Raw genomic sequence first — 24,916 nt, forward strand, 5'->3', positions numbered from 1 at the left:
ATACAGTGTATTAGGGAAATGTATCCCATATCATTGTATAAAAAAAACATTGCTAATTTACTCTGCGTGGCAGCGAATATTGTCTAGTATCAGTCAAGCATTGAAATTTAATGGAAGTAATTGCGTCGAGTTTCCCGCCACCCCACATCCATCCTTTTGTGCTTCTCGTGATGTTGTTGCCATGGAAACGGAGCAGTCAGACCTACTGCCCGAGCCCCCATCCTGCGAGAGGAAAAAGGAAAAGGCTATGGAATCAAAAAAGTACAACCTGGTCTTTGGCCTACAAAATTAGACTTTGATTTAAAAGAACATGGGGAAGGGGGATACAAACGAAAAGTTGCCTTTAGGATAGAGAATTGATGCAGAAAAATGATCTCGAGATAGGTCTATATTGTATTTAATTTGTTGTATTAACTACTGCTTTATTGCATGGCTCACGACGACTGGCTGTGTATGCTTGTTTTCTTTTGCTTTATCCTTGTTCGGTCAGCGGGTCGTTGTTTGTGGCAGAATATAAGTTGAATTGATTTAGATATGAATTTGTAATTTAAACAAAGAGAACACAGTGCCTTGGGCAGAGTATGTCAATGTTTTCCCTGTAATCGCTCAAATACATTAACAAGTCCATCAGTGCGGGACGCCTCTTGACAGCACCAGGTTGAGAAAGTGAATGATCGAGCATGCGCAGTTGAGGTTCGTGCCATATTGGAACGAGGCAGAGGACAGGAGAAAGACGGGGGTAACGTTTTAAATTTACTTGGAAGAACTAGGAAAAGGTGAGATTCACGTACGTGGACGAAATACTTACCTATTATTTATTATGTACTATTTTCAGCTGCCTTGGTGGCTCCCGTGTGTTTTTTCCTGGTGTCAAATAAGCTGTATTGTGCTCGACTGAGTAGGCAGCGCCATACCCATACTTGACATTTCAGTTGTTAACTTGCTCGTGGTCAGTGGAAACGGTGCATCAGCTTCGCGCGCCCGATCAATCTCCTCTCACTGACTTTAATATGTACGATCAACATTGTAAACCCGTCATAGGCAAGACAGCTTTTGTTATTCTCTTTTCAATGTTGTCAATTACATTTTACTCGAACACAATATAACATTGAAAGTTGGGGTGGCGCATTACGCCTTTGCCTGCAAGATTGTGTCAACAGTAGATTGCAATATTGCTGATGCTGACATAAACTATCCCTGAAAAGTCAGACTAGCTTTTTCTAGATTAGTGTTTTATCTGATGTTTGTTTAGCTTGCGATGTGTCATTGCAAGCGGCCTGATGTAGTAACATCGTAAACATTTTAACATTGTAGTTAATACACAGTACAGCCTATTACACTGTTTCACTGTAGTCTATGGCTGGCTATATGTGACCAATGACATCCTTGTATGTGACCAATACTATATTGACTGTTTCTTACAGCCATTTTCGTAACCAAATATGAAGATATTATGTGTAGGCTGGCATTAGCATTTTTTGTGCTGAGTTTGTCACGGTCAACCAACACCTTTTCTGAGATAAGAATATATCTTTCAGCTACTGGCGGGAACACCTGTCGCGAGGCAGAGGCTGCTAGGGTGCAATTTATAACCTCAAAAGTGCAGACTCCACACGCATTGCGATCACATCCCATGATCGTTTGATATTACTGCTTTGACAGGAAGGGGTTTTTCATCTTGAGTTCAGGAGGGAGGGGGGAATGGGTGTATAATATGAGATGGAGAAAGAGGGAGATGGTGGACTTGGAACTGTATAAGTGTGTAGTATGTGAGATCTAAAGGCCACTGAGTACCAGGCCCTAAACAGATGTTCCTCTACAGAGGTGTTTATTTATCATCCTGTCTTTTGTAACTTTTTCAGTTGGAAGTGGTTTTAGCTACTGCTAATACAGTCTCCTGGGTGGTGTTGGGAACACCGTGGGGGCATCATGAACCCAGAGACACAGGGATCTGGTGAGTCTCACAAATCAAATCAAATCAAATTTATTTATATAGCCCTTCGTACATCAGCAGATATCTCAAAGTGCTGTACAGAAACCCAGCCTAAAACCCCAAACAGCAAGCAATGCAGGTGAAGAAGCACGGTGGCTAGGAAAAACTCCCTAGAAAGGCCAAAACCTAGGAAGAAACCTAGAGAGGAACCAGGCTATGTGGGGTGGCCAGTCCTCTTCTGGCTGTGCCGGGTGGACATTATAACAGAACATGGCCAAGATGTTCATAAATGACCAGCATGGTCGTATAATAATAAGGCAGAACAGTTGAAACTGGAGCAGCAGCACGGCCAGGTGGACTGGGGACAGCAAGGAGTCATCATGTCAGGTAGTCCTGGGGCATGGTCCTAGGGCTCAGGTCGTCCGAGAGAGAAAGAGAGAGAGAGAAAGAGAGAATTAGAGAACGCACACTTAGATTCACACAGGACACCGAATAGGACAGGAGAGGTACTCCAGATATAACAAACTGACCCTAGCCCTCCGACACATTAACTACTGCAGCATAAATACTGGAGGCTGAGACAGGAGGGGTCAGGAGACACTGTGGCCCCATCCGAGGACACCCCCAGACAGGGCCAAACAGGAAGGATATAACCCCACCCACTTTGCCAAAGCACAGCCCCCACACCACTAGAGGGATATCTTCAACCACCAACTTACCATCCTGAGACAAGTCTGAGTATAGCCCACAAAGAAATGGCACAACCCAAGGGGGCGCCATCCCAGACAGGATGACCACATCAGTGAATCAACCCACTCAGGTGACGCACCCCTTCCAGGGACGGCAAGAGAGAGCCCCAGTAAGCCAGTGACTCAGCCCCTGTAATAGGGTTAGAGGCAGAGAATCCCAGTGGGAAGAGGGGAACCGGCCAGGCAGAGACAGCAAGGGCGGTTCGTTGCTCCAGAGCCTTTCCGTTCACCTTCCCACTCCTGGGCCAGACTACACTCAATCATATGACCCATTGAAGAGATAAGTCTTCAGTAAGGACTTAAAGGTTGAGACCGAGTTTGCGTCTCTGACATGGGTAGGCAGACCGTTCCATAAAAATGGAGCTCTATAGGAGAAATGGTTGAACAATGGTTGAATGGCAGAGGTGTATTCAGATGATATTTCTGTCTTTGTAAATAAGTTTGTGTGTGTCTTTCAAAAGGCGGCTCTGAACTGGAGTCTGACTTCAACTGGGATGAATATCTGGAGGAGAATGGAGTATTGGCGGTTCCACATCACGCCTTCAAACATGTATGTCTGATCACACTGCATCAGGGCCCATTTGGTACTTATATTTAGGGCCCAGAGTTTTTTGTGGTCATGGCCCTATTTATTGTATGTCCACATACACACCCTTCCCTCCCTCTCAGGTGGACCGTAGCCTGCAGACAGGGCTGGCTCCAGGGATGAGTTTGGAGGTGTGTGTGCGTTCGGAGCCTGATCAACCCTACTGGGTGGCCACCATCATCACCACCTGTGGCCAACTGCTGCTGCTGCGGTACGAGGGTTACCACGACGACCGACGAGCAGACTTTTGGTGTGACATTATGAACTCTGACCTCCACCCTCTGGGCTGGAGCAGACAGCACAGGCAACCAATGAGACCGCCTGAGGGTGAGTAGGGGGTGACTTAGGGTTTGATGGAAATAGACATTTGTGTTGCTGTAGACCGGTTTGGCCCTGTGTTCAAATAAATGCATTGGAAAACTTACAACTTTTCATACAGGAATGTACTGGATATCGATGTACAAAATGTATAAATATGATGTGTGTTCAGGTGTCCGTGAGAAACATGCTGACTGGGAAGCTGTCCTAGAGGAGGCTCTGGCTCTGGGAGGGAGTGCACCAGCACACCTACTGGAGGGGGTGAGTCTGGGGGGAGGGAGGAGCGGGGAGGGTAGGGACACTAGGACCATAACTATAGTTGGGACCTATTCAACATTACTAATAATTTCAGAACAGCTTGATTGTTTAGTGTCAATAAATAAAATAAATAAAAATTAAAACCTTCTCTGTCTGTGTCCAGGCCCAGACAGGGGGAGACCTGTTTCCCCTGGGGTGGTGTGTGGAGCTGCAGGACAGTGTAGACCCAGGGGTGGCCTGGGGGGCCCAGGTGGAGGACAACATAGGGGGCCGGCTGTGTCTGCGCTACACTGGGACGGAGGGGCTCACTCAGTCACAGACCAGGCGCTGGGTATTCTACCTGGACCCCCTCTTACACCCACCTGGCTGGGCTGAGGAAAACAGCTTCTCTCTCACCCCACCTGCTGGTAAGGAACAGAACTGCCTTTGCACCTTGTGGCGCTGTTGACCAACCATGGTTTTGGAAAACTACAGAGTAAACACAAATACACCTCAATCAATGAATCATCAAGATATTGTTGAATAAGATGTGTTAATGCTGGGCTGGTTGCCTGGTAACCACTGTTGTAGTGTGTTTATTTGTGTGTGTGTGTGTGTGTGTGTGTGTGTGTGTGTGTGTGTGTGTGTGTGTGTGTGTGTGTGTTGCAGTGCTTCGTGGTTTGCGCAGCGAGACAGAGTGGGAGGAGGTGAGAAAGAACATTAGACAGCCTAAAGAAGAAGCCATCAATGAAGACTTCTTTAAGGTATTTTCTCTCTCTCGCTCTCTCTCTCTCTCTCTCACTCTCTCTTTCTCTTTCTCTCTTTTCCCCCTACCCACTTTCTGTGTCCCTCTCCCTCTGGCATATCTCCTGTGTGTGTGTGTGTTTGTAGGACAGGCCAGTCCTCTCTCCTCACTGCTTCTCTGAGGGGATGAAGTTAGAGGCAGTGGACCCCGCTGCCCCCTTCAACATCAGCCCAGCTACTGTCACCAAGGTAACGCTTACATGTCACCATAGTAACACCCTCACCTCATCCACACAGCATCCGTCTTCTCCTGATAAGTGTTTACCAATGACACAATTATCATATGGTAGGTTTCCCCTAGTTGTATGGGGCTGTAGCAGTGATGCCATCATTGTGTTCCCCAGGTGCTGAGCGACCAGTACTTCAGGGTGCAGATGGACAGCCTGCAGGGAGACAGTGAAGGGGCGGGGCCTGGCTTATCCTTACTCTGTCACTATGGGAGCACCGGAATCTTCCCTGCCCAATGGAGCCTTAAAAATGGGGTACCCCTCAGTCCCCCTCCAGGTAGGGCAGAATACACTCACCTCAGGCATTCTACTGGTCCAGTGAAATGGATCACAGAGTTTACTGTGTCCCTGGGTATGTGGGTTTGTAGGTTACCAGGGCCAGAACTTTGACTGGGCGGATTACCTGAAACAGTGTGGAGCGGAAGGAGCACCAGAGAGCTGTTTCCCCGTGGTGAGACACACACAACCACACACACATGTTTGTTTTACTATCCTTTTTGGGAACAAACAGTTGATTCCCATTCAAAATCCTATTTTTCCCTAACCCTTATCCTAACCCAAAACCTGACCCTAACTGTAAAACTAACCCTGAGCCTAAAATAGCCTTTTTCCTTGTCAGTGAAATGTCCCCACTTGAAAAAATGTTCCTTGTTTTACTATCCTTGTGAGGACTTCTGGTCCCTACAAGGATAGTTAAACCAAAAACACACACCACTCCAACTGATTTGATGACAGGTGTTTTCTCCCCAGGGGCAGAGTGATCATGACTTTGTTGAGTCCATGAGGCTGGAGGCGGTGAATCCTGTCTCTCCTGAGCAAGTTCACGTGGCAACTGTAACCAGGGTCAGAGGTCAGCACATCTGGTTGCATCTGGAAGGTGAGAACAGAACAGCTGGAGGAGAGAGAAAAGGGCTGGGTTGGAGGGATGTAAGGTTTTGGGGGAGGGACAATAATGTTGTTGGGTGTCAATTTCACCTACCTGAATACTCAGTCTTATTATATATACAGTAACAGTCAAAAGTTTGGACACACCTACTCATTCAAGGGGTTTCCTTTATTTTCCTTTATTTTTTAAATAACACATATGGAATCATGTAGTAACCAGAAAAGTGTTAAACAAATCAAAATACACTCAGAAAAAAAAGAAACGTCCTCTCACTGTCAACTGTGTTTATTTTCAGCAAACTTAACATGTGTAAGTATTTGTATGAACATAACACGATTCAACAACTGAGACATAAACTTAGCAAGTTCCACAGACATGTGACTAACAGAAATTGAATAATGTGTCCCTGAACAAAGGGGGGTGGGTCAAAATCAAAAGTAACAGTCAGTATCTGGTGTGGCCACCAGCTGCATTAAGTACTGCAGTGCGTCTCCTCCTCATGGACTGCACCAGATTTGCCAGTTCTTGCTGTGAGATGTTACCCCACTCTTTCACCAAGGCACCTGCAATTTCCCAGACATTTCTGGAGGGAATGGCCCTAGCCCTCACCCTCCGATCCAACAGGTCCCAGACGTGCTCAGTGGGATTGAGATCCGGGCTGTTCGCTGGCCATGACAGAACACTGACATTCTTGTCTTGCAGGAAATCACGCACAGAACGAGCAGTATGGCTGGTGGCATTGTCATGCTGGAGGGTCATGTCAGGATGAGCCTGCAGGAAGGGTACCACATGAGGGAGGAGGATGTCTTCCCTGTAACGCATAGCGTTGAGATTGCCTGCAATGACAACAAGCTCAGTCCGATGATGCGGTGACACACCGCCCCAGACCATGGCGGACCCTCCGAATCGATCCCGTCTCAGAGTACAGGCCTCGGTGTAACGCTCATTCCTTTGATGATAAACGCGAATCTGACCATCATCCTTGGTGAGACAAAACCGCGACTCATCAGTGAAGAGCACTTTTTGCCAGTCCTGTCTGGTCCAGCAACGGTAGGTTTGTGCCCATAGGCGGCGTTGTTGCAGGTGATGTCTGGTGAGGACCTGCCTTACAACAGGCTTACAAGCCCTCAGTCCAGCCTCTCAGCCTATTGCTTACAGTCTGAGAACTGATGGAGGTATTGTGCATTCCTGATGTAACTGAGGCAGTTGTTAATGCCATCCTGTACCTGTCCTGCAGGTGTGATGCTCAGATGTACTGATCCTGTGCCGGTGTTGTTACACGTGGTGTGCCACTGCGAGGACAATCAGCTGTCCGTCTTGTCTCCCTGTAGCGCTGTCTTAGGCTTCTCACAGTACGGAGATTGCAATTTATTGCCCTGGCCACATCTGCAGTCCTCATGCCTCCTTGCAGCATGGGACCCTGGGCATCTTTCTTTTGGTGTTTTTCAGAGTCAGTAGAAAGACCTCTTTAGTGTCCTAAGTTTTCATTACTGTGACCTTAATTGCCTACCGTCTGTAAGCTGTTAGTGTCTTAACGAACGTACCACAGGTACATGTTCATTAATTGTTTGTGGTTCATTGACCAAGCTCTGGAAACAGTGTTTAAACCTTTTACAATGATGATCTATGAAGTTATTTAGATATTTACGAATTATCTTTGAAAGACAGTGTCCTGAAAAGGGGCCGTTTCTTTTTTTGCTGAGTTTATATTTTAGATTCTTCAAAGTAACCACCCTTTGCTTTGATGACAGCTTTGCACACTCTTGGCATTCTCTCAACCAGCTTCATGAGGAATGCTTTTCCAACAGTCTTGAAGGAGTTCCCACATATTCTGAGCACTTCACTCTGCAGTCCAACTAATCCCAAACCATCTCAATTGGGTTGAGGTCAGGTGATTGTGGAGGCCAGGTCATCTGATGCAGCACTCCATCACTCTCCTTCTTGGTCAAATAGCCGTCATACAGCCTGGAGGTGTGTTTTGGATCATTATCCTGTTGAAAAACAAATGACAGTCCCACTAAGCTCAAACAAGATGTGATGGCATATTGCTGAAGAATTCTGTGGTAGCCATGCTGGTTAAGTGTGCCTTGAATTCTAAATAAATCACAGACAGTGTTACCAGCAAAGCACCATCACATCTCCTCCTCCATGCTTCATGGTGGAAACCGCACATGCGGAGATCATCTGTTCACCTACTCTGCGTCTCACAAAGACACGGCGGGTGCAACCAAAAATCTCCAATTCGGACTCATCCGACCAAAAGACAGATTTCCACCGTTCTAATGTCCATTGCTTTTGTTTCTTGGCCCAAGCAAGTCTCTTCTTCTTGGTGTCCTTTAGTAGTGGTTTCTTTGCAGCAATTAGACCATGAAGGCCTGATTTCATGCAGTCTCCTCTAAACAGTTGATGTTGAGATGTGTTTGTTACTTGAACTCTGTGAAGCATTTATTTGGGCTGCAATTTCTGAGGTGCAGTTAACTCTAATGAACTTATCCTCTGCAGCAGAGGTAACTCTTGTGTCTTCCTTTCCTGTGGTGGTCCTCATGAGAGCCAGTTTCATCATAGCGCTTGATGGTTTTTGCGACTGCACTTGAAGAAACTTTTAAAGTTCTTGAAATTTTCCGTAGTGACAGACCTTCATGTCTTAAAGTAATGATGGTCTGTCATTTCTCTTTGCTTATTTGAGCTGTTCTTGCCATAATATGGACTTGGTCTTTTACCAAATAGGGCTATCTTCTGTATACCATCCCTACAACACAACTGATTGGCTCAAATACATTAAGAAGGAAAGAAATTCCACAAATTAACTTTTAACAAGGCACACCTGTTAATTGAAATGCATTCCAGGTGACTACCTCATGAAGCTCGTTGAGAGAATGCCAAGAGTGTGCAAAGCTGTCATCAAGGCAACGGGTGGCTACTTTGAAGAATATAAAATTTATTTGGATTTGTTTAACAGTTTTTTTGGTTACTACATGATTCCATATGTGTTATTTCATAGTTTTGATGTCTTCACTATAATTCTACAGTATAGAACATAGTAAAAATTAAGAAAAACCCTTGAATGAGTGGGTGTGTCCAAATCTGTTTTACTGGTACTTTACATATTCTATTCAGCCACATGTTCAGCCACTCATAAACTCCCCTCTGCTTTGTGTGTTCTTCTCAGGGTTGAAGCAGCCTCTCCCTGACATCATCACTCATGTGGACTCCCTGGACATCTTTCCAGTCAGTTGGTGTGAGAGTAATGGCTATCCCCTCCAACACCCCTACAAACCTAGAGGTCAGGCTCCAAACAAGAACCTCTTGACCATTTTGGTGATTGGTCTATATCAGTGTTTTATCTGAAGGTTACTGGCATGTGTAGATGTTGACTTTTGTTCCTGTTCTGTTGCAGCTCAGAGGAAGAGCCATGTGACCGTGGTGCAACCAGAAAAGCAGTGAGCTTTGCAGACCTTGATTATTACAGAGAGCGAGGGATTAGAAATAAAAAAAGCGAAACTTACCTCTACTGTTACCCAACTTTGTAACGTTTTATTTTATTTATTTTGGTTTGATCTGATTGCAGATCTCCACTTAAAGCCATGGCCCCTGATGCAGCGAGGCAGCAGGATCTGAACCAATCGGAGAACGGTGAGTGTAATTCCTTGTGAAAAATCATTTGTGCAAAAATAATGCGTATGAGAAAATCTTACATGTGTGTGTGACTGTCTATGTCAGCAGCTCAGGGTAACGGGAAGTACAGCTGCCCAAAGATCTATTTCAACCACCGCTGTTTCTCTGGCCCCTACCTGAACAAGGGCCGTATCGCTGAGCTGCCCCAGAGCATTGGCCCTGGCAACTGTGTCCTGGTGCTGAAAGAGGTGAACGAGAGAGCAGCACACCTCTACCAGCTCCTCTCTATCTTACACAGGCACAACTGTAGATGACAACTCATTGTTATCCCCATACAGATACATATTCTATTTCATTCTGTGGTGTATCCTACCATGTCATCTTCTATGGCTTTCTAACCCCCCTGTATCCTGTCCTGTGGTCCAGGTGTTGACTCTGCTGATCAGCTCGGCCTACAAGCCCAGCCAGGTGCTGAGGGAGCTGCAGCAGGACCCAGAGCTCAGGGGGCACGGCCAGGGAGAGACTCTGAAGGCCAAGTCAGTCTACCCACCACACTATAACACCATAATAATGCTACGTTAACCTCACTAGGGTACGTGGGACGCTAGCGTACCACCTGGCCAACATCCAGTGAAATTGCAGAGCGCCAAATTCAAAACCAGAAATACGCATTGTAAAAATTCATAAAACATACAAGTGTTAAACATCGGTTTAAAGATTAACTTCTTGTTTATCCAACCACGGTGTCAGATTTCAAAAAGGCTTTACGGCGAAAACATACCATGCGATTATCTGAGAACAGCACCCAGCAGACAAATCATTACAAACAGTTACCAGCCAAGTAGAGGAGTTACACAAGTCAGAAATAGAGAGAAAATGAATCACTTACCTTTGATGATCTTCATATGGTTGCACTCACAAGACTCCCATTTACTCAATAAATGTTAGTTTTGTTCGATAAAGTCTGTGTTTATGTCCAAAAACCTCAGTTTTGTTAGCGCGTTTTGTTCAGGTATCCACAGGCTCAAACGCAGTCACAACAGGCAGACGGAAAATCCAAATAGTATCTGTAAAGTTCGTAGAAACATTTCAAACGATGTTTATAATCAACCCTCAGGTTTTAGCCTAAATAATAGATAATATTTCAACCGGACAATAACGTTGTCAATATAAAAGGTAAACAAGCAAGGCGCACTCTCGGTCGCGCACATGAAAAAGCTCTGGGACACTGGAGTGTCCACTCATTCAGAGTGGTCTTACTCCCTAATTTTTCAGAATACAAGCCTGAAACTATTTCTAAAGACTGTTGACATCTAGTGGAAGCCATAGGAAGTGCAATTTGAGTCCTAATTCAATGGATGCTGTAATGGAATTCAATAGAAAACTACAAACATAAAAAAATCCCACTTCCTGGATGGATTTTTCTCAGGTTTTCACCTGCCAAATCAGTTATTTTATACTCACATACATTATTTTATCAGTTTTGGAAACTTTAGAGTGTTTTCTATCCAAATCTACCAATTATATGCATATCCTAGCTTCTGGGCCTAAGTAGCAGTTAGTTTACTTTGGGCACGCTTTTCATCCGGAAGTGAAAATGGTGCCCCGTACCCTAGTGAAGTTAATAACACTCACCTTATATGATGATGTGGATGAGATACACTCGCACTGCTTCATAGGGATCATTAACTATATGCAGAGCCAGGAAATGATGATTTAGGCTAAGTCAGTGGACATTACAGAGTATTCACCATAACAACAAATCAAATTGTATTGGTCACATACACATTTAGCAGATGTTATTGCTGGTGTAGTGAAATGCTTGTGTTCCTGGCTCCAACAGTGCAGTAGTATCTAACAATTCACAACAATACACACAAATCTAAAAGTAAAACAATAGAATTAAGAAATATATAAATATGAGATTGGAGTGGCGTTAAATAAAATACAGTAGAATAGAATACATAATATACATATGAGATGAGTAAAGAGGTATGTAGACATTATTTAAACATTATTAAAGTGACTAGTGTTCCATTATTAAAGTGGCCAGGGATTCCAAGTCTATGTAGACTACCATTCAAAAGTTTGGGGTCACTTAGAAATGTCCTTGTTTTTGAAAGAAAAGCACATTTTTTGTCCATCAAAATAACATCAAATTTATCAGAAATACAGTGTAGACATTGTTAATGTTGTAAATGACTATTGTAGCTGGAAACGGCAGATTTTTTTAACGGAACATCTACTTAGGCGTACAGAGGCCCATTATCAGCAACCATCACTCCTGTGTTCCAATGGCACGTTGTGTTAGGTAATCCAAGTTTATAATTTTAAAAGGCTAATTGATCATTAGAAAACCCTTTTGCAATTATGTTAGCACAGCTGAAAACTGTTGTGCTGGTTCTGATTAGCGCAAACTGGCTCTAACCAGAATAGAAAGAGGAGTGGGAGGCCCTGGTGCACAACTGAGCAAGAGGACAAGTACATTAGAGTGTCTAGTTTGAGAAACACGCCTCACAAGTCCTCAACTGGCAGCTTCATTAAATAGTACTCGTAAAACACCAGTCTCAACGTCAACAGTGAAGAGGCGACTCTGGGATGCTGGCCTTCTAGGCAGAGTTGCAAAGAAAAATAAAAGATTAAGATAGGCAAAAGAACACAGACACTGGATAGAGGAACTCTGCCTAGATGTCCAGCATTCCGGAGTCGCCTCTTCACTGTTGACGTTGAGACTGGTGTTTTGTGGGTACTATTTAATGAAGCTGCCAGTTGAGGACTTGTGAGAGCTGGTGGTTCCTTTTAACATGAATCTTCAATATTCCCAGGTAAGAAGTTTTAGGTTGTAGTTATTATAGTAATTATAGGACTATTTCTCTCTATAACATTTGTATTTCATATACCTTTGACTATTGGATGTTCTTATAGGCACTTTAGTATTGCCAGTGTAACAGTATAGCTTCTGTACCTCTCCTCGCTCCTACCTGGGCTCGAACCAGCAACACAACGACAACAGCCACCCTCGAAGCAGCGTTACCCATGCAGAGCAAGGGAAACAACCACTCCAAGTCTCAGAGCGAGTGATGTTTGAAACGATATTAGCGCGCACCCCACTAACTAGCTAGCCATTTCACATCACATCGTTACACCAGCCTAATCTCGGGAGTTGATAGGCTTGAAGTCATAAACAGAAGAGCTGCTGGCAAACGCACAAAAGTGCTGTTTGAATGAATGCTTACGAGCTTGCTGGTGCCTACCATCGCTCAGTCAGACTGCTCTATCAAATCATAGACTTAATTATAACATAATAATACACAGAAATGTGAGCCTTAGGTCATTATTTTATTTTATTTATCTGTTATTTTACCAGGTAAGTTGACTGAGAACACATTCTCATTTGCAGCAACGACCTGGGCAATAGTTACAGGGGAGAGGAGGGGGAGGAATGAGCCAATTGTAAACTGGGGATTATTAGGTGACCGTGATGGTTTGAGGGTCAGATTGGGAATTTAGCCAGGACACCGGGGTTAACACCCCTACTCTTACGATAAGTGCCATGGGATCGTTAATGACCTCAGAGAGTCAGGACACCCGTTTTAATGTCCCATCTGAAAGACGGCACCCTACGTTTATTCATTAATATGGTAGAATCCGGAAACTATCATCTCGAAAACAAGACGTTTATTATTTCAGTGAAATTCGGAACCATTACGTATTTTATCTAATGGGTGACATCCATCAGTCTAAATATTCCTGTTACATTGCACAACCTTCAATGTTATGTCATAATTAAGGCGGCCCAAACTGTTGCATATACCCTGACTCTGCGTGCAATGAACGCAAGAGAAGTGACACAATTTCACCTGGTTAATATTGCCTGCTAACCTGTATTTCTTTTAGCTAAATATGCAGGTTTAAAAATATATACTTCTGTGTATTGATTTTAAGAAAGGCATTGGTGTTTATGGTTAGGTACACGTTGGCGCAACAACAGTCCTTTTTTTGCGAATGCGCACTGCATCGATTATATGCAACGCAGGACATGCTAGATAAACTAGTAATATCATCAACCTTGTGTAGTTATAACTAGATTATGATTGATTAAGTTTAATGCCAGCTAGCAACTTACCTTGGCTTCTTACTGCATTCGCGTAACAGGCGGGCTCCTCGTGAGGCAGGTGGTTAGAGCGTTGGACGAGTTAACCGTAAGGTTGCAAGATTGAATCCCTGAGCTGACAAGGTTAAAAATCAGTCGTTCTGCCCCTGAACAAGGCAGATAACCCACTGTCGTGTCTTTGGCTATGCCGGATTAAGTGATATGACATACTATTCTATAAAATAATTTCTCCGTAATTGATATTACCTGATTGAGCTAATCATGTAAATGTAATTAACTAGAGAGTCGGGCACCACAAAATGATATTTATAGAGCTGTTATCATCTGAATAAACTCTTAAAGACCGAGTAATATTTTACATCAATAGAGCAGTCAATATTAATTGTCATCTTAATTCAGTCTCATCTGAAAGTTGTAAATTCTTGGTTATCTGCACGAACCCTGGCTAACAAGTTGAATCAGCAATACAAAATTGGGTTGAATTATTTATTTACTAAATACCTAACTAATCACACAGAATTACACATACACATATTTAAATCATAACTTGATTACAAATTACGTCATAAAGGAAAACATCCCTAGCGGGCGGAACAGATATGACAGCTGGTTACACAAAAGAAAAGGGGCTGGGTTTGAGTGAAAGAGCGGGAAGACTGAGGAACAAAGGGCGAAGCTGTGCTATCGTAAATACCGTATCTTATGCCTTCTAAAATTACCGCCCATTTGGAAAAGGAAAATGCAATAAATATTTACTCTGAGCTGTGCTTCGGTAGGTTGGTGGTAGATGGAAGGCCGTGTTGCCCAACGAGTCCTTTGTCCTTTGAAGAATGTCTCTGCTGGTAAATTGAATACGTTGTAGTAACGTCGTAGTGTGGTAGACGGGATACTCTGTCTGTTCCTTCCTAACCCTCGTTTGCAGCTGCTGTTGCTAACTCAACGGCTAGGAGGTATCACTTCTGTAGTGAATAAGAGTTCAAAGTTCATACCATTCGCAACCAAAGCTCACACTGATGTTGGCTTTGTTCTGTTGTTATTATCTGAACCATTCTGACATTGGACTGTCGTCCTCGGAACAGGAGGTTATATTGTCATCAAGGGCTTATATAGGAAGGGAGAGCAGGGCGTGTTTGAAAAGTTTTATAGCCCATGTCCCTTCACAGGGGCGGGCCACTGATTGAGCAGAGCCCTATTTTATGAAAACCCAATCTCACATTTTACAAGTTAAAATCACATTTCATCCCATCACGAATAATTTCATATTCAAACATTTAAATTGAACAACAATTCCATGTGAATCCGATAACTACAATGTGCAGACTTTTCACTGTAGAGTTTGTCATCTTATCATTGATGAGAATGTCTCAGATGACAACCGAACCGACATCATATTCATTAAGTACCACCGCATATGTTCAATTGGTCGGATTACCAAAATATAGTTAATTTCCCCCCACCTTCTTATGTTCCCAGAATATCTATGTTAACCAAGGGTTTTGCAAATGTAACATCAGTAGGGTAGAGAGAGGAAAAGGGGGGGAAGAGGTATTTATGACTGTCATAAACCTACCCCCAACGTCATGACACCACCGTTTCTATGCCGTCATTGAAAATAAGAATGTTCTTAACTGACTTGCCTAGTTAAATAAAGATTAAATCAAGGTGTAAAAAAAATAAAACATCTGCAAAATCACCGTCCAAAATTACAGATTTCCGATTGTTATGAAAACTTGAAATCGGCCCTAATTAATCGGCCATTCCGATGAATCGGTCAACCTCTACTCACACCATGAGTAGTTAATCATGAAACATACACCCCCGACTTCCTTCTTCCCGGAGAATTCTTTATTCTTGTCTGCTCGTTATATTGAGAACCCAGCTGGCTGTATGGACGGAGCCATGTTTCCGTGAAACAGTATGTTACAATCACTGATGTCTCTCTGGAAGGAGATCCTCGCCCCTAGCTTGTCTACTTTATTATCCAGAGACTGAACATTACCAAGTAACATATTCAGAAGCGGTAGATGGTGTGCATGCTGTCTGAGTCGGACGAGAAGTCCACTCAGAATACGTTTTCTACGCCGGTGGTGTTTTGGAGCAGCCTCTGGAATAAGTTAAATTGCCTTGAGGGGTACGAACAAAGGATCCAATTCATGGTCGTAATGCTGGTGAATTACTACAGCCCTGATAACTAAAAGTTATTTCCGGGCTGTATGTAATAACATTTTTTTTTGGGGGGTTAATAATGTAAAAAATAACACACAAAAAAACAAAATACTGCAAAGTTGCTTAGGACCTAGAAGCTGAGCTGCCATATCTGTCGGCGCCATCTTGCCATTCCCCACCAAAGTGCCCCCTGAGCTCTGGGTCCTGCTGTAGCTCCCTCAGCACCTGGCTGGGCTTGTAGGCCGAGCTGATCAGCAGAGTCAACACCTGGACCACAGGACATGAGAGGATAACGGGTTACTAACATATTCAAAGATTGACATATTTTAATTAAAAACATTATTTTGATGAATTTATTTATACTATTTCATCCTTCCACAAGATCTAGTCCCAAGGCAAATCTAGGGTTGCTACTCAAGCCGGCTGGTCGTTTGTTCTATCGGTTCGGTTGCCAGAGATGTGACCCAGTCGTTCAGTCTTTTTCTTCTGTATCTATGGACGCGACCCAGTCGTTCGTTCTAAATGTTCCATTGCCATACTGGCTGGAAACTTTCTTATCCCTTCCTTGCTAGCTAGCCAACTACGGCTAGGTGATGTCAAAAAGTACAGCCAGAATAACAGCAAAGTAGCTGCATTTGCATTTGTTTAAGCTGTTTTCTAGTGACATTTATTTGGACACATCCATAACAATGAGTTAATGAGGCTGATTTCGCCTGGCATAGAAAATGTGCTCACTTGTCAGGACACTGTTGTTCAGAGGACCTAGCCAACAACACAGCTCACACAATTTCTTCAAAATGAAGCTGGAAAGACTGCAAACTAGCAGCAGTTAATTTTGTCTTACCTTTTTTCAACTGACATTTCTTTGTATATATCCACAAAAATGAAGCCAGCTGATTCATGAATTCAACTGGCTGAGAAATGCTGCCTGCCTGCCTGTCTGTCTCGTCCCGATTCCCGACATGCTCATTACTATGGGACTGCTGGAGATTGAATATGAATATTGAAACAATGTTGCAAATGTCGGATAGACAAACAGCAAGGTTTGTACAAATCTAGACTGTTGAAAACTAAATGTTAGTCTAAAAAAATCTGAGATAATGTCAAGAGGCTTTTTATTTTGGAGATCGAATTTATAAATTGCCTGGCTGGGCTGATGAGACAGTGGATTGCGCAGTCAGATGGAACAGAATAAATAGGTATTTTAATGTCATAAAATTTAGCTGGTGGTAACTTGTGGAATAGACACCTGCTGGAATGCGCTTTTAACCAGTCAGCATTCAGGATTAGACCTACCTGTTGTGTAATTGCTGTTTAGATTATAGTATTTACTGTACAGTATTGTGATAAAATGAGAAACCATACACAATTTATTTCTGTATGCTGTAGATTTGGTCTATTCTATGTCGCTATGTATGCACCATAACGCCACTATATACAGTGCATGGCAAAGTATTCATCCCCCTTGGCGTTTTTCCTATTTTGTTGCATTGCAACCTGTAATTTAAATTGATTTTTATTTTGATTACATGTAATGGACATACACAAAATAGTCCAAATTGGTGAAGTGAAATAAAAATAAAAAACTTTAAAAAATTAAAAAATATTTTTTTAAACGGAAAAGTGGTGCGTGCATATGTATTCACCCCCTTTGCTATGAAGCCCCTAAATAAGATCTGTTGCAACCAATTACCTTTAGAAGTCACATAATTGGTTAAATAAAGTCCACCTACAGTGCCTTGCGAAAGTATTCGGCCCCCTTGAACTTTGCGACCTTTTGCCACATTTCAGGCTTCAAACATAAAGATATAAAACTGTATTTTTTTGTGAAGAATCAACAACAAGTGGGACACAATCATGAAGTGGAACGACATTTATTGGATATTTCAAACTTTTTTAACAAATCAAAAACTGAAAAATTGTGCGTGCAGAATTATTCAGCCCCCTTAAGTTAATACTTTGTAGCGCCACCATTTGCTGCGATTACAGCTGTAAGTCGCTTGGGGTATGTCTCTATCAGTTTTGCACATCGAGAGACTGAAATTTTTTCCCATTCCTCCTTGCAAAACAGCTCAAGCTCAGTGAGGTTGGATGGAGAGCATTTGTAAACAGCAGTTTTCAGTTCTTTCCACAGATTCTCGATTGGATTCAGGTCTGGACTTTGACTTGGCCATTCTAACACCTGGATATGTTTATTTTTGAACCATTCCATTGTAGATTTTGCTTTATGTTTTGGATCATTGTCTTGTTGGAAGACAAATCTCCGTCCCAGTCTCAGGTCTTTTGCAGACTCCATCAGGTTTTCTTCCAGAATGGTCCTGTATTTGGCTCCATCCATCTTCCCATCAATTTTAACCATCTTCCCTGTCCCTGCTGAAGAAAAGCAGGCCCAAACCATGATGCTGCCACCACCATGTGTGACAGTGGGGATGTTGTGTTCAGGGTGATGAGCTGTGTTGCTTTTACGCCAAACATAACGTTTTGCATTGTTGCCAAAAAGTTCAATTTTGGTTTCATCTGACCAGAGCGCCTTCTTCCACATGTTTGGTGTGTCTCCCAGGTGGCTTGTGGCAAACTTTAAACGACACTTTTTATGGATATCTTTAAGAAATGGCTTTCTTCTTGCCACTCTTCCATAAAGGCCAGATTTGTGCAATATACGACTGATTGTTGTCCTATGGACAGAGTCTCCCACCTCAGCTGTAGATCTCTGCAGTTCATCCAGAGTGATCATGGGCCTCTTGGCTGCATCTCTGATCAGTCTTCTCCTTGTATGAGCTGAAAGTTTAGAGGGATGGCCAGGTCTTGGTAGATTTGCAGTGGTCTGATACTCCTTCCATTTCAATATTATCGCTTGCACAGTGCTCCTTGGGATGTTTAAAGCTTGGGACATCTTTTTGTATCCAAATCCGGCTTTAAACTTCTTCACAACAGTATCTCGGACCTGCATGGTGTGTTCCTTGTTCTTCATGATGCTCTCTGCGCTTTTAACGGACCTCTGAGACTATCACAGTGCAGGTGCATTTATACGGAGACTTGATTACACACAGGTGGATTGTATTTATCATCATTAGTCATTTAGGTCAACATTGGATCATTCAGAGATCCTCACTGAACTTCTGGAGAGAGTTTGCTGCACTGAAAGTAAAGGGGCTGAATAATTTTGCACGCCCAATTTTTTCAGTTTTTGATTTGTTAAAAAAGTTTGAAATATCCAATAAATGTCGTTCCACTTCATGATTGTGTCCCACTTGTTGTTGATTCTTCACAAAAAAATACAGTTTTATATCTTTGTTTGAAGCCTGAAATGTGGCAAAAGGTCGCAAAGTTCAAGGGGGCCGAATACTTTCGCAAGGCACTGTATGTGCAATCTAAGTGTCACATGATCTGTCACATGATCTCAGATTATATACACCTGTTCTGAAAGGCCCGAGAGTCTGCAACACCAGTAAGTAAGCAAGGGGCACCATAAAGACCAAGGAGCTCTCCAAACAGGTCAGGGACAAAGTTGTGGAGAAGTACAGATCAGGGTTGGGTTATAAAAAAATACCCGAAACTTTGAACATCCCACGGAGCACCATTAAATCAATTATAAAAAAAGAAAAAAAAAGAATATGGCACCACAACAAACCTGCCAAGAGAGGGCCGCCCACCAAAACTCATGGACCAGGCAAGGAGGGCATTATTCAGAGAGGCAACAAAGAGACCAAAGATAACCCTGAAGGAGCTGCAAAGCTCCACAGCGTAGATTGGAGTATCTATCCATAGGACCACTTTAAGCCGTAAACTCCACAGAGCTGGGCTTTACAAAAGAGTTGCCAGAAAAAAAGCCATTGCTTAAAGAAAAAAATACGCAAACACATTTGGTGTTTGCCAAAAGGCATGAGGGAGACTCCTCAAACATATGGAAGAAGGTACTCTGGTCAGATGAAACAAAAATTGAGCTTTTTGGCCATCAATGAAAATGCTATGTCTGGCGCAAACCCAACACCTAACATCACCCCGAGAAAACCATCCCACAGTGAAGCATGGTGGTGGCAGCATCATGCTGTGGGGATGTTTTTCATCGGCAGGGATGGCAAAACTGGTCAGAATTGAAGGAATGATGGATGGCGCTAAATACAGGGAAATTCTTGAGGGAAACCTGTTTTCAGTCTTCCAGAGATATGAGACTGGGATGGAGAATGACCCTAAGCATACTGCTAAAGCAACACTCGAGTGGTTTAAGGGGAAACATTTAAATGTCTTGGAATGGCCTAGTCAAAGCCCAGACCTCAATCCAATTGAGAATCTGTGGTATGACTTGAAGATTGCTGTACACCAGCGGAACCCATCCAACTTGAAGGAGCTGGAGCAGTTTTGCCTTGAAGAATGGGCAAAAATCCCAGTGGCTAGATGTGCCAAGCTTATAGAGACATACCCCAAGATACTTGCAGCTGTAATTGCTGCAAAAGGTGGCAATTATGCACGCTCAAGTTTTCCGTTTTTTTGTCTTATTTCTTGTTTGTTTCACAATAAAAAATATTTTGCATCTTCAAAGTGGTAGGCATGTTGTTTATATCAAATGATACAATCCCCCCCAAAAAATCTATTTTAATTCTAGGTTGTAAGGCAACAAAATAGGAAAAATACCAAGGGGGGGTGAATAATTTTGCAAGCCACTGCATGGTAGTAGTCGAGTGACACTGAGGATATACACACTCTGCTGCATAAACATCATACTGGAAGAGATGCTCCCTACCACATTGGTGTCTGACAGACAGTAATGGATCAGATTCTGCTCTGGACCATGTTGTGGTTTGAAGGTACAAAGGGAAGAGTTACCGGGCCACTGTGGGGATTGCCCGTACAGCTGACCAGGTGGCTGAGTTCTGCAGGAAGACGTGTGTGAGGCTGGAGTGCTGCCCCAACCTGATCGCACCTCACATGGTGCTGGAAGACTGCTCGGAGAACTGCTCCCTTCTCACCAAGACCAAATACAGTACGTGATACCAAACATGCACACACGCATACATACAGTACCAGCCAAAAGTTTGGACACCTAGGGTTTTTCTTAATTTTTTACTATTTTCTACATTGTAGAATAATAGTGAAGACATCAAAACTATGAACTAACACATATGGAATCATGTAGTAACCAAAAAAGTGTTAAACAAATCAAAATATATTTTTTAGGTTCTTCAAAGTAGCCACCCTTTGCATTGATGACAGCTTTGGACACTCTTGGCATTCTGTCAACTAGCTTCAACTGGAATGCTTTTCCAACAGTCTTGAAGGAGTTCCCACATATGCTGAGCACTTGTTGGCTGCTTTTCCTTCACTCTGCGGTCCAACTCTTCCCAAACCAGGTCATCTGATGCAGCACTCCATCACTCTCCTTCTTGGCCAAATAGCCCTTACACAGCCTGGAGGTGTGTTGTGTCATCGTCCCACTAAGCGCAAACCAGGTGGGATGGTGTATCGCTGCAGAATGCTGTGGTAGCCATGCTGGTTAAGTTTGCCTTGAATTCTAAATAAATCAGCGACAGTGTCACCAGCAAAGTACCATCACACCTCCTCCTCCATGCTTCACGGTGAGAATCACACATGCAGAGATCATCTGTTCACCTACTCTGCATCTCACGAAGACACAGCGGTTTCAACCAGAAATCTCAAATTTGGACTCATCAGACCAAAGGACAGATTTCCACCAGTCTAATGTCCATTCCTTGTGTTTCTTGGCCCAAGTAGGTCTATTCTTATTATTGGTGTCCTCTAATAGTCGTTTCTTTGCAGCAGTTTGACCATGAAGGCCTGATTCACGCAGTCTCCTGTGAACAGTTGATGTTGAGATGTGTCTGTTAATTGAACTCTGTGAAGCATTTATTTGGGCTGCAATTTCTGAGGTGCAGTTAACTATAATGAACTTATCCTCTACAGCAGAGGTAACTCTGTGTCTTCCTTTCCTGTGGCGGTCCTCATAAGAGCGAGTTTCATCATAGCGCTTGATGGTTTTTGCGACTGCTTTTAAAACTTATAGTTCTTGAAATTGTCCATATTGACTGACCTTCATGTCTTAAAGTAATGATGGACTGTCGTTTCCCTTTGCTTATTTGAGCTGTTCTTGCCATAATATGGACTTGGTCTTTTACCAAATAGGGCTATCTTCTGTAAACCACCCCTAGCTTGTCACAATGCAACTGATTGGCTCAAACGCATTAAGAAGGAAAGAAATTCCACAAATTAACTTTTAACATGGCACACCTGTTAATTGAAATGCATTCCAGGTGACTACCTCATTAAGCTGTTTGAGAGAATGCCAAGAGTGTGAAAAGCTGTCATCAAGGTAAAGGGTCGCTACTTTGAAGAATCTTAAATATAAAATATATTTTGATTCGTTTAACACTTTTTTTGGTTACTAAATAGTTTCCTTGGTGTATGTCTATGTGCTCTATAGCTCATTACTATGGTAAGCAGAAGACCAAGCGAATCAGCCTTCCCCTTGGTGGTTACACCAACCTGGAGAGCAGCACCAAGCAGGGGAGCAGGAGGAAGAAGAAAAAGCCCCTATTTGTCCACAAGAAGAAACACCTGTCTACCTCTGTAGACAGCACCCCTGCTGGCTCCCCACTGGTACTGCACTTTCTTACGTTCATCTCCTTCAACTGCCATTAACTTAATCATCACAGAGAAGCCAGAAGAGTTGCCTCTAACTATTGGTCCCGGGTCAGATGTTATCTAATGGTTAAGGTTAGGATTTGGGGTAGGTTGCAGAGAAATCTGATTCTAGATCTGATGTTACGGGGAACTTTTATATGAAAGGAGCCTGTATTCAAACTAATCATAACTGTCCACATTTCTTCCACCCCAGGCTAGTGGAGAAGAGGAGGACCTGGATGAGGACTACTCTCTGAGTGAAGAGGACTCAGGCTCAGAGCTGCAGGATGACTATGAGTTATCAGAGAGGAAGTCCCAGCCCCCCTCTCCCTCCCCCTGTCCTACCCCTACAGAACCTCGCCCCCGGGACAGACCCCGTCGCCAGCGCAGGAAACCCGCCCGCTCACCCTCCTACTCAGACGATGAGAACGGTCCCACCTTACCTAAGGTAGTGGTGGTTACATAATTATGCACACAAATACACACACACACACACACTGATCCTGGAACTATATATGTGTAACCTCCCCTTTGTGTGTGTTCTGTCTCAGAGTGGGCGGGTGGAGGTGCAGGAGAAGCTGCATCTGGACAGCAGTCCTCTGGGCTGGAGCATCACTGATGTGACCCGTTTCATCAGAACTACTGACTGTGCCCCGCTGGCACGCATATTCAGGGACCAGGTAGGAGTGACGCACACACCAGGAAAAACACACACTCACATACACACACTCACAGTGTGCTAATTTTCTGAGCCATGTTGTTGTGCGTGTTGACAGGAGATAGATGGCCAGGCCCTGCTGTTGCTGAGCCTGCCCACAGTACAGGAGTGTATGGGGCTGAAGCTGGGCCCTGCCATCAAACTGTGCCACCTTATAGAGAGGGTTAAACTGACCTTTTACCAGCACTTTGCCAGCTGAGGAGTGTGTGTGTGTGCGCGTGTGGTTGGTCTCAAGTTCATTACTAAGCCATATCACATCCAGCGTTGTTGTAATGTACAGTATGTGCTGCTCCAGGATGGACACAGCTTATAGCTTCAGCTGTTCACCCTGGAATGTGACTGGATTCTGTATCTTTCAGGGATTTCATGTTTACAGTGCCTTCAGAAAGTATTCACACCCCTTGACTTATTATACATTTTGTTGTTACAGGCTGACTACATAACGGATTAAATTGATTTATTTTCTCACCCATTTACACACAATACCCCATAATTACTCATTTACATAAGTATTTTCACCCCTTAGTCAATGTTAGAATCACCTTTGGCAGCGATTACAGCTGTGAGTATTTCTGGGTTTTCCACACCTGTATTGTTCAATATTTGTAAATATTTTTTAATTTTATTCTTTGAGCTCTGTCAGGTTGGTTGTTGATCATTGCTAGATAACCTATGGCAAGACTTGAAAATGGCTTTCAGGCTCATTTAAGTCAAAATTGTAACTAGGCCACTCGAGCATTTAATGTCATCTTAGTAAGCAACTCCAGAGTATACAGTTGAAGTCGGAAGTTTACATACACCTTAGCCAAATACATTTAAACGTTTTTCACAATTGCAGACATTTAATCCTAGTAACAATTCCCTGTCTTAGGTTAGTTAGGATCACCACTTTATTTTAAGAATGTGAAATGTCAGAATAATAGTAGAGAGTATTATTTATTTCAGCTTTTATTTCTTTCATCACATTCCCAGGGGGTCAGAAGTTTATATACACTCAATTAGTATTTGGTAGCATTGCCTTTAAATTGTTTAACTTGGGTCAAATGTTTCAGGTAGTCTTCCACAAGCTTCCCTCAATAAGTTGGGTGAATGTTGGCCTATTCCTCCTGACAGAGCTGGTGTAACTGAGTCAGGTTTGTAGGCCTCCTTGCTCTCACACGCTTTTTCAGTTCTGCCCACAAATGTTCAATGGGATTGAGGTCAGGGCTTTGTGATGGCCACTCCAATACCTTCACTTTGTTGTCCTTAAGCCATTTTGCCACAACTACACTTGGGGTCATTGTCCATTTGGAAGACCCATTTGCGATCAAGCTTTAACTTCCTGACTGATGTCTTGAGATGTTGCTTCAATATATCCACATAATTTTACTCCCTCATGATGTCATCTATTTTGTGAAGTGCACCAGTCCCTCCTGCAGCAAAGCACCCCCACAACATGATGCTGCCACCCCTGTGCTTCACGGTTGGTGAATGGTGTTCTTCGGTTTGCAAGCCTCCCCCTTTTTCCTCCAAACATAACGATGGTCATTATGGCCAAAGAGTTCTATTTTTGTTTCATCAGACCAGAGGACATTTCTCCAAAAAGTACGATCTTTGTTCCCATGTGCAGTGGCAAACTGTAGTCCGGCTTTTTTATGGGGGTTTTGGAGCAGTGGCTTCTTCCTTGCTGAGCGTTCTTTCAGGTTATGTCGATATAGGACTCATTTTACTGCAGATATAGATACTTTTGTACCCGTTACCTCCAGCATCTTCACAAGGTCCTTTGCTGTTATTCTGGGATTGATTTGCACTTTTCGCACCAAAGTACGTTCATCTCTAGGAGACAGAACACGTCTCCTTCCTGAGCGATATGACGGCTGTGTGGTCCCATGGTGTTTATATTTCCGTACTATCGTTTGTACAGATGAACGTGATACCTTCAGGCGTT

The 24,916-nt window shown here is 43.2% G+C and overlaps 1 protein-coding gene across 3 annotated transcripts; it reads left to right on the forward strand.

Annotated features, from left to right (window-relative positions):
- The first annotated feature begins 118 nt into the window (after positions 1-118).
- LOC112254620 (scm-like with four MBT domains protein 1) lies at positions 119-23,710 on the forward strand. 3 transcript variants are annotated; one of them, XM_042324477.1, is made up of 21 exons: positions 119-787; positions 1,863-1,954; positions 3,144-3,232; positions 3,352-3,595; positions 3,759-3,847; positions 4,008-4,251; positions 4,493-4,587; positions 4,715-4,816; positions 4,972-5,131; positions 5,223-5,305; positions 5,605-5,731; positions 8,910-9,023; positions 9,138-9,180; positions 9,309-9,373; positions 9,461-9,603; positions 9,782-9,891; positions 20,441-20,616; positions 22,072-22,247; positions 22,486-22,719; positions 22,823-22,951; positions 23,048-23,710. In XM_042324477.1, exons 2-21 carry the CDS (start codon positions 1,930-1,932, stop codon positions 23,186-23,188), a joined length of 2,589 nt encoding a protein of 862 aa, XP_042180411.1. In that variant the 5' UTR covers positions 119-787; positions 1,863-1,929; the 3' UTR covers positions 23,189-23,710. The 3 variants fall into 3 exon arrangements, with proteins under 3 accessions (XP_042180411.1, XP_042180410.1, XP_042180412.1); XM_042324476.1 differs by having other exon boundaries at positions 119-776; XM_042324478.1 differs by having other exon boundaries at positions 119-776; positions 9,464-9,603.
- Positions 23,711-24,916: the final 1,206 nt, after the last annotated feature.

The sequence above is a fragment of the Oncorhynchus tshawytscha genome, linkage group LG07 (assembly GCF_018296145.1).
Source record: "Oncorhynchus tshawytscha isolate Ot180627B linkage group LG07, Otsh_v2.0, whole genome shotgun sequence".
In the NCBI taxonomy this organism is placed as follows: Eukaryota; Metazoa; Chordata; class Actinopteri; order Salmoniformes; family Salmonidae; genus Oncorhynchus; species Oncorhynchus tshawytscha.